This window comes from Solanum pennellii, chromosome 3 (assembly GCF_001406875.1).
Source record: "Solanum pennellii chromosome 3, SPENNV200".
Classification (NCBI taxonomy): Eukaryota; Viridiplantae; Streptophyta; class Magnoliopsida; order Solanales; family Solanaceae; genus Solanum; species Solanum pennellii.
The window spans coordinates 69252915-69267060 of record NC_028639.1 but is presented as its reverse complement, the minus strand read 5'-3'; the positions used below and the strand labels follow the sequence as shown (position 1 = coordinate 69267060).

Below are 14146 nucleotides of genomic sequence, written 5' to 3'. Positions count from 1 at the left end.
ATTTCATGCTATCTTCTCCGGGGTGTGGCCTCACAAAAATGGGAACTTTCTTTAGAACCACTGAAAAAGAAGAAGATGATGATGATGGACGGCGCCATTGCGATTTCACGTTTCTCTGCTTCAAACACACCACTTCTCATCCGATCCATGGCGACGCAAAAACCAACTCCATCCACTACCAAAACCGTTACTTCTAAGAAGGTGCGATTTTGTAATCTACTTATTTGCGTTATATCTCAACATTTTACATAATTAGTAATGCAAATTGTGGGTAGAGGTGAAGGGGAAATGGGTGAGGGGATTTACAAAGTGGGAAATCGAGTCTCACTAGCAAGATGAAAGTTTAGATAGATCAATCAACTGAGCTATTAAAATTCTCTGATGTTTCACGGGTCGAATTTGTAACCTGATTGATCATTGTATATGTTGCTAAGAAAAATAATTTTATTCAATTTTTGGGTATCAAAGGGGCGAATGAAAAAGAGATGTAACTCAAGTTCCTCTGGAATAGGTAGAACAGTCTTATTTCGGTTGATCATTGACGAGTCACTCTTTTAATCCGGAGATGGTCATTATCTCAGAAACATTACTTTCTTTGTTGAAGAAAATTGGAATGATGAAAGAAATATGTGAGTTGAGAAATCGATGTGCCATTTCTATACATCCAGTGTACTCTATGGAGGAATATGCATATACGATGAAATTCATTTGTGTTTTAACATTTACTGCAGACAACAACTGTATTTCCAGTAGGGGAGAAACCTAGGCCGGGCAATTCTTCGTCTACACCACCAGTGAAGTTATTGACAAGAGTGGAGCAATTGCGACTGTTAACTAAAGCAGAGAAAGCTGGTTTACTATCAGCTGCTGAGAAATCTGGACTCTCTTTATCGACAATTGAAAGACTTGGTCTTCTTTCAAAAGCCGAAGAATTGGGGATTCTTTCAGCAGCTACTGACCCTTCAACTCCATCAGCACTCTTCAGTTTGAGTTTGGGATTGTTGGCTGTGGGTCCTGTTTGTGTGTATCTGGTGCCTGAAGATTACCCTTGGCAAATTGGTTTGCAGGTTGTGGTTGCTCTTCTTTCTGTTGTTGGTGGCTCTGCAGCTTTTGGAGCCTCAAATCTTGTTTCCACTTTGCAGAAAGTAAATTGAAATGTAAGCTGAAAAATACTTTCTCTGTTAGAAAATTTCTATTATATATAGTATAAATGTTAATTTTGCTCAATCTTGATTATTTTTTGTTGATCCCTTGCAATCTAAGACATACACTGTCCTTCCTGGTTGTGCATTGAGTCATTACGACATAGTCCTTGTCTGGATAAAGAATCTTGATCTGCAGTTTTCATTTCAGCAATATATGTAGTTCTTGCAATTCAAGGATTGAACTTCTTTTATCTTATTCGACGTATTATTAACTGGTAGGGTGATAACTAGCTCCGATACATCTTTGGATCTATCGTATACTTCATGTGGTACGGTGTGTGAACTAATTGTAGTGACAGTTAAATTGCATGACTACAGAAAATCAGTTTAGTTGCTCCTTCCTAGAGTCAAATATAATTACCATTGTCCAGCAGGAAACTTAGATGAGCATGGAGCACGAATAGCTGAGGTTAAAACCCAAGGCAATACACTTTTATCATATCTTGATTTGTGCATGGGCCATGTCAATCTTCTCTGTATCATTTCAGTTTTATTGAGTGTCCAAGATCGGATGCAAAACTCTTAGTACACATAAAAGGAAATTGCTAATACACGTGTATATCTTTTGAAAGATACTGTGAAACTCTTGAATCTTGATGAACTTTGCCAACTTGTTGGGGATAATGCTGTACAATACAACTGCACTGTTCTGTGAAGGGCTCAGAAACTTAGACGTATTTTAATTATTCTTTGCACTGCCATGATGCTATCTATGTTATATTAATGAACATATCTTCTATGCATCAGACCAAAATGGGATTAAAAGACTATTGAACAGTATTTTGATCGATACAAATGGTTTGTCAACTAATCTGGATGTTATTGTAATTCCGGAATCTGGTGAGATTGCATGAGTTGAGAACATCAGTGTTGTTGCTCTTCTATAGACTCAAACATAGGCCAATATGTATGTGATAATGACAATGACAATCCTAGTGTCTCAAGTGAGTAGTTTCTGACTTTCTAAAGACCAAATTAACAATCATCATCCATGAATCAACTCACTGAATGTGGAGCGCGTGAATATATACCTGAGCTTGTCACTCAATGCAACTTATAACTCACAAAAACATGCATTTGAATGGGAATTGCTGAATGCTGATACACATCCACGTCTTTCAGAAGTCGGAGGGTCCTTTAGTTCTAGCTGCGATTCTTTAACACACTTGAATCTTAGATAAAATTTGCAAACTAGCTGCGGAGACTGATATTGTGCAATGTTAACTATACTGTTCTTTTCTGTTCTGTTCTGTTGTGTGATGGCATCATCTTTCTAGTTTGATAGTCAAATACTCTTATTTGGAATCTTATAGTCTTGACAAAACATTGACATTTTGAATTTTGATCACAATGCTATAGCTCCACTAGTGTTGAACAATACTGATTATTTCAGTACTGACTAAAAAATGAAAAAGTATACCAGGAATGAGAGAGAATAGTCTTCATACACGTCAAATCAGTTAGTTAATTACCTAAACTTTCATTTTTTCGGTGAGCGTTCTTGTAATCCCCTACCACTATCCCCTGTGATTAAAAAAAATAGTCTTTATCACTTTACCACTCTAAATTAAGAAGGACAAGGAAATTAGAATATTGAGGGTTGGACTTGTCTTTAATCATTTTAGTCCATGATGCCATATAGATGAAGAGAAAGAACGATAAGACACATATTCTGTTTTAAGACAAATTTCATATTAAAATGAAAAGTTCTGTCAGAGTATAATACAAGTTCATAATTTCATATGATACTTTAATTATGATGTGGTTGAGCTAAAACGGATAATATGTGCCATTGCTTGGCTGTGAGCTTGTGACAATACGTCCAAACAAAAAAGGATTTTTTTTTGCTCCGTCCATCTTGAAAATAATAGTTTTTACTTACATAGCAAATTCAACAACAAAAAAATAAAATTACTTTTCTTCGTACTGAACACACCTATTACATTAACGCTTTGATATGACGCCGCGATTCAACCAAAGGAGCTAACGTACCCTATTATTCCTATATTTATCTAGACTAGATGTAATAAATGCAATGATCACAATCACAATTAGCTAACTCAAAAGTCTTGATTGTCATTTGTAATTATTTGGTATGTTCTCAACAAACAAGTTAGACAATTAGTCTTAACATATGATTAGGCCCAAATTTTTATGTGTCCAAAGATGTATATAACAAAATACAACGACATTAGCCTTTTTTAACTTGATTATCTACTAATCTACATTTTAATTATGCTATGGGTGATCTAGTCATCTATTGTGAGGTGAAAGTCGTAACCTTTAAACAATTAATAGGTTTTAGATGATTAAAAGTCATAATCTATCTTAGCTTAAGTAATTGTCATGACATTAATTTGAATTCAAATTTTATCTTTTCTTTTAATGCATAATGAATACGCAGGTAATTTTCTTCAAAGAATAGTTTGATCAAATAAAACTTCTAGATTCAGCACAAGTTGCAAATGTTATATGATAAATGTAAAATTTAGAAATAATCATCCCGTCAACTTCTATATACCTCGACTAATTACGAGATATCCAAGACTTCCGTCACTAATCATCAAAGCATTTTTTACAATTTAATCTTGAAAACTTGCTCTCGTTCATAATTTAACTTTTTAATTGTGAATTGAAATACTTTTATGAGTCTTTTAAGCTCATCAATGATTACTAGACCATTACAATACTTATATAATGATGTTTATTGAATAGATAATTCTATAGGTTGAGATCTAACCCATTAAAATTCATATATAATCATGTAATTGTATATACTAACTCAATCATTATATAAAATGAGATATAAGTAATTACAATACATATAAAGTGAGAGAAAAGACATAAATTTACTCTTGAAGTTGTACCGAAAAGTCAGTTACACACTTAAACTATTGAGGTTACCTATTACACACTTATACTACTCAAAAGTGAATTTAATATCACCCTCAAAGCTGACATGAAAATAAAATTAAATAAAAAATAAATAAAGTGCGTTTGAGTAGAAAAAAAAAATTCCCACCCCCACCCTTCTCCTTCACGTTACCTTACTTTTCTTCTTCCTCTATTTTTTTCTTATCACAAACACTCTTTTTGCTATGGTTAATGTGAAAAATAATATTTTTATGATAAATTTCTAAGAGAAAATAGAAACAACATTGCGGGATATAATTTCATTGTAAACATCGTGAAGTTGTTCAATTGATTAGGTTCACTGTTGGAAAAAAATTTCTGCGAGACATTTAAAATTGATCAATCCTTGCTATTTTCACATCAAATTCGTCAAATCAAGTCCGGATTATTCAATTTATTTTTTATATTTTTTTGTTGATTGTGAGCATTTGAAATAAGAAAATTTTCAGATCTTTTTTTTTTTTTTTGTGAAAAAAGTTTTTAGGGTTTAGCACAGAAAATCAATTTTTAAATATATATTCGTAGATCTTTCTTCTCTCTCAGAAAAATTATCTCTAGGTTTTCTTGAAAATCAGTAATAGTAAATGGAGCACTAGTTTTTCAATGTTTGACTAAAATCTTCGCAAAACAAAATATTGCAAGTTTTCACAATTCTCCTCTTTTTGCTTGAATGAAATTTGTATATAATATTAATTTTTGTGTTGGATTTGGTGATGAGTCAAAAATTAGTGGTAGTATGAATATTAATTTCGATAATGATAATGAAACTCGTGATTTTAATGTAAATGATGAATTTATAGTTACGTTTGTGATAAATTTCAATGACAGTGATATGGTTTCAATGGTCAATTCAGTTAAATTTATGATGTTCGTTATCGATTTTGATGACAATAGTTATGGAAAGATTTCAGTAGTAAATTTGATTATGGATGATGAAATCTATGGTGGTGGAGAAGTGGAATAGCATCAACGACAGTGATTTAATGGTGGGTTTGATGGTGAATAGGGAAGAAAAAAGAAATTGGATGACATAAAAAAATTCGACATAATTATAAATGTGACAGTGACATGGTGATAATGGCGCGTGTGTGAAACATTCTCATCATGTAACTGATTGTATGTGCGTCAACATTGAAATAAATTTACTTTTAAGTAATTCAGGTGTGTAATAGATCGTCATAATAGTATAAGCGTGATAAATTGAAATCGATTGTTACATTAACTGAGAGAATGTAATGGACCTATTGGTAGTTGTTGGCTTTTTTTTTTTTTTACTTCTTGTTGAGTAAATAGTGTGCATTATTGGAAGCATGCATTTATCATTAAATTCATCACGTCTGCCTTCCTTTTGCATTTTTTGTTTTTGTTTTTGTTTTGTTTTTTATGAATAGAAAGTAAAAGAAAGTAAGTGTGTCAGTGTGGTGTGGGGAAAGGGAACTTATGTGTATTGGGATCTGAAAATAACAGTTTCAATTGAAAGTGACACTACATATATAAGATCCACAAATCCTTACTTTCTTTAACACTACTGCATGCTCTCTAGTCTCTTCTCATCTTTAATTCCTTATTTGATCATTATTATTATTTTTATTTATTCGGTATTAATTTTATAAAAGAGAATAATAAATAAAATGATGTTTTTATTATATCACTTTTGGATGTATTAAATTCGATATTTTGGAAAATGTATCAAAAATGACTATAAATTAAGAAGTAAGAGCTTGTTTGGTACGAGAAACCATAAGAAATAATTAATCTTAGAATGATCAGTTTTAGAATGAGTTTGTTTCATATTTGGTTCTGATTAAATTATGGGATAACTTATCACGAAATTATAATGTTTTTTTTATCCCATATCAAAGCTGGAATAACAATCTTCAAATAACTTATTCTCAATCAATGAGCTCATAATAAAGTGAAAATTGAACCGAGAGAGTAGTTGAGAAAAAGCATTAATTGCCTCTCCGGCAATTAGAGGGTGGGACTGGTTTGCAGACTGAAAATGTCTTTCAATATTGAAATGACTTTCAATAATTTTATTAAGTATCGAAGGGTTTTAAATAACAAATATAATCTGCATAATTTAAAATTTAAACAACATAAAATATCTTAATAACATAAATAAACTATCTAAAATTTAAATTTATTCAAACTAAATAACTTATTTTACTAAAAGTTACTGCAATAATTAAAAGCAATCTTCAACACTTCTCCTTTGCTTTAGTTACTGCAATTAAAAAAGAAATGACCCTTCTCAATTTTTGCTTTGATACTCAATGCTAAAAATTTTTCATTATTCTTTAACTTGCAAAATTTCTTTTTTTTTTAATTTGGTTTTGTTCTTCAAAAATACATGCGATGATATTGTCTTATGTAAAAAAAATTTTTAAATTGTTTTAATCTGAACTTTTGTATGATTTGCAGAGAGAGATTGTAAGGATTTTTCTTCCATCACAACCTCACATATCACATAGATTTCAAAATATAATTTTATTTTCACACTAAATTTGATAGTTTTTGTATGTGAAAATTTGTGGGGCATACTTGCCATTATTTTGGTTAAAAAATGATTCAAAAAAAAGTACGTGCTTTGAAAAAAGCACGGGTTGAAAAGATAGCCTTGCTGGGTTAAAATGGATAGCCCTGATGGGTTAAAAAGATTGCCCTTAAAGGTTAAAAATGTATGATAGTTCTTTGGAAGATTCACAAATCACTTAAGATCAATGAAGCTCTAATACTATTATTAGTGTTTTTCTAAAAGATGGGGCACCATAACATGATTGAAAATGTTTCTTAGGATTGAAATAGTCAATACAAAATATATAACCTGCATAATTTAAAATTTAAACAATCTAAAATATAAACAAACTAACTAAAATTCAAAATTCAAATTTATTAAACCAAATAACTTGTTTTGCTAAAAGTTACTGCAATAACTAAAAACAAACTTCAACAGTTAATTACTCTTTCTTCGTTTTGATTTGTTTGATTTTAACTTGGTATGATGCTTAAGAAACTAAAGAAATTTTTTGAGTGTTGTTGTCGAAAATGTTTTTAGTCTTGTAGTTAAATTATCATTTTAGAAAGTTGAAATTAAAGAACTGTTAAAAAAAAACTACTATAAAAATAGATCAAACAAATTGAAACGAAAAAAACACCGGATAGGTAAGTGAGAGTTTATCCTTACATTTTCTGAGGGAAATAAGTGGTGATGATGCTGGCCAGTGCCCACACGTACTCCTTCTGGGCTTGAAGTTTAGTAGCAGTTGATAGCACAGTCCATTATTCATTCTGTTAGTCTGCAGGCCAGGAAAATCACAGATGCAGTACTAGTAAATATATCAAAATATTTTTAAATTTTGTAGTCTTATATTAAAAATATGATAAATATATCGAAATATTTTTTAATCTTGTGATCTTAAACATGTTATGATGGAATTAAGTTGAAATTAAAGAGTTATCAAAAATAGAAAGAGATTATTCTCGTTTCAACAAATTATAAGAAATAGGACAAATAAATTATAACGAAGGAAGTAACTGTAATGTTTCTTAACAGTGGGGCAATAAGTTAATCATGTCAATTATGATTTATTGCAACCTCCATTTCTGTTGTTGCTTAATTTGTTCTATATTTGGTATAACTTAATTCAAGCACAAATTAGATGAATATGAGTATTCTCTTAGGGCACGTGTGTTTTGACCTAATTAAATTGAAGTTACTTCCTTTTATTTCTGAATGAATTTTGTGAAGTTATTTCTTTCGATATTTTGAACTCTATTTTATGCTGAGTATTAGATTACTCACCTCTTTTTTCTTTTGTTGTTTGATTTATTACTGTTTTGTCAGCTTTCGCATGTCAGAGGTTTTAACCAAACTAAGTCATTATATAAAGCCATTCACCAAAATAATATGTTTTTCTAAAATTTTACAAAACTAGTATAAACGTATTCCACAGTAACGTTTTAGGATATATTTTATTTTTTAAAAGTTGATGGCGTCAGATTGATATACGTTACTCACAGTAACGTTTTACTCCTAAAACATTACTCATAGTAACATTTTAGGAGTAAAACGTTACTGAAATAACGTTTTAGGAGTAAAACGTTACTTACAGTAACGTATATCAACCTAATGCTGTTAGTTTTTTTTTTAAAAAAATATACCCTAAAACGTTACCGTGAAATACGTTTATACTAGTTTTGTAAAATTTTAGAAAAATGTATTACTTTGGTAAATTGTTTTATATAATGGCTTAGTTTGGTTAAAATTTCCGCATGTCACCTAGTTATTTGGTAGGTTAACTTAAGATTAAGATTAAGTAGGTAAATAATCAGTTTTTATCTACCAAATTAGTTGGGATTTACTAGTGGAAAATTTGACTAGCAACTTGTGAAATTTTTGGCTAGGGTTGTAAACATTGGATGCTTTTTTGCACAATATTTATGAACTAAAATTCAGTAATTATAGTATTAGCTTTTGGCCTGTTATGATTGTAGCCAACTCTACTCTTAGAGCAGATTGTGGCCTCTCAAAATATCCATCTTCATTATTGTATTCCTTAGGGTTTAGTGGTGGCAGAAAATAAAAATTAACCTATGAATCAATTATACATCAAAATTAAGTCTTATCGTCTTATAAGTTTGATGACAAATTCAAAATTCATATACTTCAATAGTAATTCTACCTCTGTCAGCATTAACATTTCATTATAAGCGAATTCAAGATTTAAAAATCAAATTTTATTCTACGTACACATACATTTTTTTTTAAAAAAAATATTAATATATAATTCAAATCGAAATCACAAAACCTTTCTCGCAAGGAATCAAGCTAGGTAGGATTTATAGCATTTAAAACGTATATTGAATATTTCTGGTGAATATACCTTCCCTTTTCCAGTTGATTTAATTAGCCAATGGAACAGTAGATTTGAATTTGATCATTCTAATATTGTCCTTTTCTTTCTACCCTTGTTATTGAATGATAATAGTAATTAAATTTATTAGTGTTACAGTACAGTGGTGAGATTGCTTTATCCTTAATTAAAGGTGTCAGTTCGAGCCTTGAATATGAATAAAATCTTGTTGGAAATATCACTCCTGAATGGGTCTGCAATACGCGATCCAAATTTAACCAGGGCTTTCAATTATTAAAATTAAATTCATTAAGTTAATCAGTGGATTAAGTCCAAGTTGCTGCTGCTGCATGCAAAAAATCTCACTGCAAGTGGCCCATTTTTATATATATATATAATATATGTGTACTAAGTGCAAAGTCTTTTAAGAGGTTGTATATTATTATTATTGGTTTATTGGTCCCTCATCTACAATTGAGCATATATATAGCTTTGGGGATACCACTACATCTCCACTAGTTTTTCTAATTACTAATTTGTTTCCTTTTTGAGACTTAAATAATTAATTACTCATCAACATTCTTTATTTTCATGTGTTTCCCAATCTTTAATTTCTTTATCATAATTATGTTAAAAATCTTTCAAAAATGGCACAAACAAATTGTACATATTATAGTTTCTTTATAAATTAAAAGAAATTATGGTACAAGGATTTCTGGTATTTCTTTTCTGCTAATTTTATTGTGCATGCATATGTAGTAAAAGCTTTTCTCCCCTTTTCTTCTATTGTACTTGATTAAAAATCAACAATAACAATAACATATTTAGTGTAGTAAATAGATATTTTCTGATAGATCCTCGGATCAAGTAAAATATATTAAAGTTATTGAGAAAGGAAATAATATAGTGAAGGAACCCTTATAGAAAACAATGGAGAAAAAGAAAATTATAAATAACAAATAGAATGATATTCGAAGTAAAATAATAAATAAGTAGAATTAAAGAATAAGATAGTATAAGAGTACCCATAATAATACTGATAAAGAAAATTAGATCACTCTCAAATACTTCTTCTATCCACTTTTAATTGTCATGATTATTTTTTTTAGAGTGAAATGATAAGAACTTCGATTAACATTTTACCATGATTTTTTTCATCTTATTGATATGCAAAAAAATGCAATTTGTAGTACTTCTCGTATAATTTTTGAATATCTAATAGTCTAATTTAACTTTGAAAATTAGTCAAATTGACTTTTTAAAACACAACATGATAATTAAAAATGAACAGAGAGAGTATGAGATGAGGTTAATTACGATTCGCTTGGACATGCAATACAAATCATGATTTGAAATCAGATTAATTTGAGGTTAAACTTTTGTTTGGATGAGTAATTTAGATTTCTTGGGCTGTATTTTTTCTTATAAACATGAAAAAAAATCCTACAAATTGTATAAACCACCGAAATTTCTCTCATTCTTATACAATCTTATCAAAGAGTAAATAATAATTCATAAACAAGAAACTATAACATCCTAAGACGCCACATTAAAAAATTACATATCTCCATATATCTTTTTTTATAAATAGATTATTACAATTGTAAATTTTTAAATACACATAATTTTATAAAAGTCCACTATTCAACAATTGTAATAACGAGCGAAAAGGTCTGAAAAATACTTCAATTTTGGCCGAAATTGCTATTTCGATACCAAACTTTATGGAGGACCTTTTAACCCCCCCCCCCTTCCTCAGGGTGACTATTTAATAGTGTATTTTAAAGGTATATATATGTCCACGTGGACACATTACTATTTATAATTATGCAATATTTTTATGTCCATGTGGACATATATATACCTTTAAAATACACTATTAAATAGTGTATGGGTAAAATGTCTTTTCTAAAAATTTGGTACTATCACAACAATATCGATCAAAGTTCAAATATATTTCAGATCATTTTCCCTAATAACTGATTATTATTTAATATAATTATTCTACATGTAACCGACAATATCTCACAACAAACACACACATATATATATATATTCAAAATTTTAAATTCGGATGATTAGTCATTTATTTTAATTTGTACTACTACCATAGTTAGCAGAAAAGCAATAAACCCTTTTTTTTTTCTTCTAACCCTAGAGTGGTCCTTGTGAGGTTAACAGTGTACCTTCCTTTCTTAGCATCATTAAATAGAATCAAAACTTAAAATTAAAATATGAAACTACTACAATAACTAGCTTCTTGACTAATAGACTGTTAAAAAAAAAAAACTATTCATGATGGAGTAGTCTAAATACGAGAAATTAAATTAAATTTCTATTACATTATTATTTGTAGCCTATTGACAAAGAGTCATCCATCGCGATTATATATAAAAATACTATAAAGTTTATATACACAGTCGATACATAAAACTTAAAACTTTTCATTTTTCTCAACCCTAGAATTGAATTACGTGTCAGCACGAGTAAGCGCCACGTGGCCTTCTACTTTCCTCTTCTGAGATAATATTATGACATAGTGAGAATCTAACATTTCTTCTTTTTCTACAAACCATAACTTATCCTTGTAAATTTATTCTCTCTTGTTTCTCCTTTGGTCAAATTTTGTCCATAAACTCATTCTTTTCCCCAAGGCTTGGGAGAAATTATTATAAAAGAAGTTAAATGTTATCAAGAGTTGTTAATTCCATGTTGAGATTTTGCTAGCCACTCAAAGGTATATATACAAGTTGTAGTTTATCTTCTACAAAACCTAATTATGTAAGTACAATTCATGATTCTTATAGTAGTAATTGTTTATACAAAATTTTAAACATCTATTTTTTTTTAGATCTTAGTCATTTTTACAAAGTCTTGGTGTTTAGTGAAATGATTTTGGAGGTTACCCTAATATTAATCACAACTCCAATTTTCCCCCAAAAATTGCACTATGTACACAAGAAAATTTCCATTGATGGGAGTTATATTAGTTCTTTTTTTTTTGTGCATAGTATAATTTGATAATATTTTATCTCGATCTAATAGATGCTTAATATTTTTCGTTGATTTTTATTAGATCGATAATGATGAAGAACGATATATGATATATATATCATGAATTCATTGAGTGGAAATAATTTTGAGACGAAACAAGAATCAAATAATGATAGTAGATTGACTTCAAAGACGACTAGTGCACCACCATCAATTACTTCAAGGCAATGGGGAGCTAATAAAAACCCAAGAATAGTACGCGTATCGCGTACTTTTGGAGGGAAAGATAGGCATAGTAAGGTGTGCACTATAAGGGGGCTTAGAGATCGAAGAATTAGACTATCAGTTCCAACTGCAATTCAATTGTATGATCTACAAGACAGGCTTGGCCTGAGCCAACCTAGTAAAGTTGTAGATTGGCTCTTAGAAGCAACTAAACTCGATATCGATACTCTTCCTCCACTTCCTGTACCACCTGAGTACTTCACTCGGTTTCAACAACCATCTCATGAGGAGTTCTCTGATGTTCGTGCTCAATGGTTGAACGCGAACACATCTTATTTGGAACATGGGAGAAACAAGTCAATCGCTTCAAATGAGGAATCAAATCAACAGGATAATATGTTTACCTTAGGAAATCATCGATCATCTAATTTACCAGGCATGCCTTTCAATTCTTATAACTATCAATGGGATCATCAGCCTAATTCGAATTTGTCTTTAGGTCATTTTGGACATAATAATTCATTTTCATCCCAAATAGATGATGATCAATCTCATCAAAATACTAGTTTCCCTCTATCTTTGGGATCATCATCTTCGCCTTTTCCCTCGAGTTCTCAGTTGTATTTCAATCCAATAACAACAACATTTCAACCTATAGTTCCATCTCCTAATTATATAACAAATCATCATCCCATTGAGAGTCATGATCCAAGGGCTAATATGAACCATTTCAATTTCTTAAGCTCAACTACTTCACACAATAATCAACTTGTGATGCCAACTCTTAATTTGATTAGTTCCCAAATGAAACCCTTTAGTCTCAATAATGATCCTAGATGGATGAGTTCCAGAGATGATGAAGATGATGATGACGATGATGATGATGATGATAATCAACCACATGAAGGTCGCGCAATTTGATTCTAAGTCAAGTGGAGGAAATGAATCTTCGTCTTTACTTCAAATATTTTGAATTAAAGTTGTTGTCCTGGATTATAATCATGCTACATTAGTCCTTCTTCACAGGTACTACAAATAATTAAAGTGAATCATTCTATTTCTTATACCATATAGGTTTATAAAGTTTTAATCTCTATTCTAAAATATAGAAATATTAATTTGTAGTTTTTTTTTTGGTGATTCAAGTGGTATAAATCTACATTATTATTGGTATTGGATTAACCTTTAATTTATACAAATTGAAAGTGTGTTTAGCATTAATTTTTTCAATTTTGTTTTTCTTGGATTTGCATCATTAATATGTCATGGTTTAACCGAAATCTCGATAGTAGAAGAGGAGAAACTCTAATCGAAGCAAAGGTTGGGTTTATTCTCGACTCTCACAACCTTAAGGTAATTGCAAATATGATGCAACAGATCTGGAACTATTAGTTACGTAGTCACGTCAACCAGTTATTGTTGATATCTTCTTTTCATTTTTCTTTATTTCATTATCAGAGCTCGGAGAAGGAAGAGATAAGATGTCCCCGCGAAGAATATAGTTAAAAATCCATAATAGGATCTAAACACAAAGTATGAATGATTTTAGCCAATAAAAATATCTTATAAAAGGTAACGAAACTATTCAAGTTCAATTTTGTCAAGTAAAATTGATACATAACATATCATGCTTAGCTGTGTACTAATGATAGACGTAACTAGTAATATAATTAATTACTCCATTAATTTGTTTTAATCTAACTAGAAAACAAAAAGTTTCTTTCATATCTAATTAGGTTTAGACAAATTAGTTGGAAAATAAGAGGAATGAGTCTCAGGCCTCATTTGTTTTCATTAACATAAATATGTTAGGATCTTAATGCTTGTCTGAACATTAAAATGTAGTTTCTAGATCTGAACACTAAATGATTATTTGTTTTCAATATCTGAATGTGCATGATATTTTTTAAAAAAATTAGGAATTAAATACTATATCAAAAAAAGTTATAATCT

General features: G+C 30.0%; 2 protein-coding genes and 1 non-coding gene across 4 annotated transcripts; 2 read left to right on the top strand and 1 right to left on the bottom strand.

Annotated features, from left to right (window-relative positions):
- The first annotated feature begins 28 nt into the window (after window positions 1–28).
- LOC107012076 lies at window positions 29–1301 on the top strand. Its single transcript, XM_015211802.2, has 2 exons — window positions 29–201; window positions 732–1301. The coding sequence occupies exons 1-2, from the start codon at window positions 76–78 to the stop codon at window positions 1152–1154; spliced, it is 549 nt and encodes a 182-aa protein (XP_015067288.1). The 5' UTR covers window positions 29–75; the 3' UTR covers window positions 1155–1301.
- A 315-nt stretch (window positions 1302–1616) lies between these two features.
- On the bottom strand, window positions 1617–1718 carry LOC114076615. The gene has a single exon (XR_003577672.1). It is a non-coding gene; the product is annotated as a U6 spliceosomal RNA (small nuclear RNA).
- A 9768-nt stretch (window positions 1719–11486) lies between these two features.
- Window positions 11487–13371, top strand: LOC107012992 (transcription factor TCP5). 2 transcript variants are annotated; one of them, XM_015212975.2, is made up of 2 exons: window positions 11487–11711; window positions 12051–13371. In XM_015212975.2, the coding sequence occupies exon 2, from the start codon at window positions 12089–12091 to the stop codon at window positions 13112–13114; it is 1026 nt and encodes a 341-aa protein (XP_015068461.1). In that variant the 5' UTR covers window positions 11487–11711; window positions 12051–12088; the 3' UTR covers window positions 13115–13371. The 2 variants fall into 2 exon arrangements, with proteins under 2 accessions (XP_015068461.1, XP_015068460.1); XM_015212974.2 differs by having other exon boundaries at window positions 11487–11755.
- The last annotated feature ends 775 nt before the right edge of the window (window positions 13372–14146 follow it).

What these genes read in the sequence shown, in the direction of transcription:
- LOC107012076 (XM_015211802.2), top strand. Translation starts at nt 76, where the DNA reads ATGATGATGATGGACGGCGCCATTGCGATTTCACGTTTCTCTGCTTCA. An exon ending in AAACCGTTACTTCTAAGAAG is followed by an intron (nt 202 to 731) that starts GTGCGATTTTGT and finishes CATTTACTGCAG; the next exon opens with ACAACAACTGTATTTCCAGT.
- LOC107012992 (XM_015212975.2), top strand. Translation starts at nt 12,089, where the DNA reads ATGAATTCATTGAGTGGAAATAATTTTGAGACGAAACAAGAATCAAAT.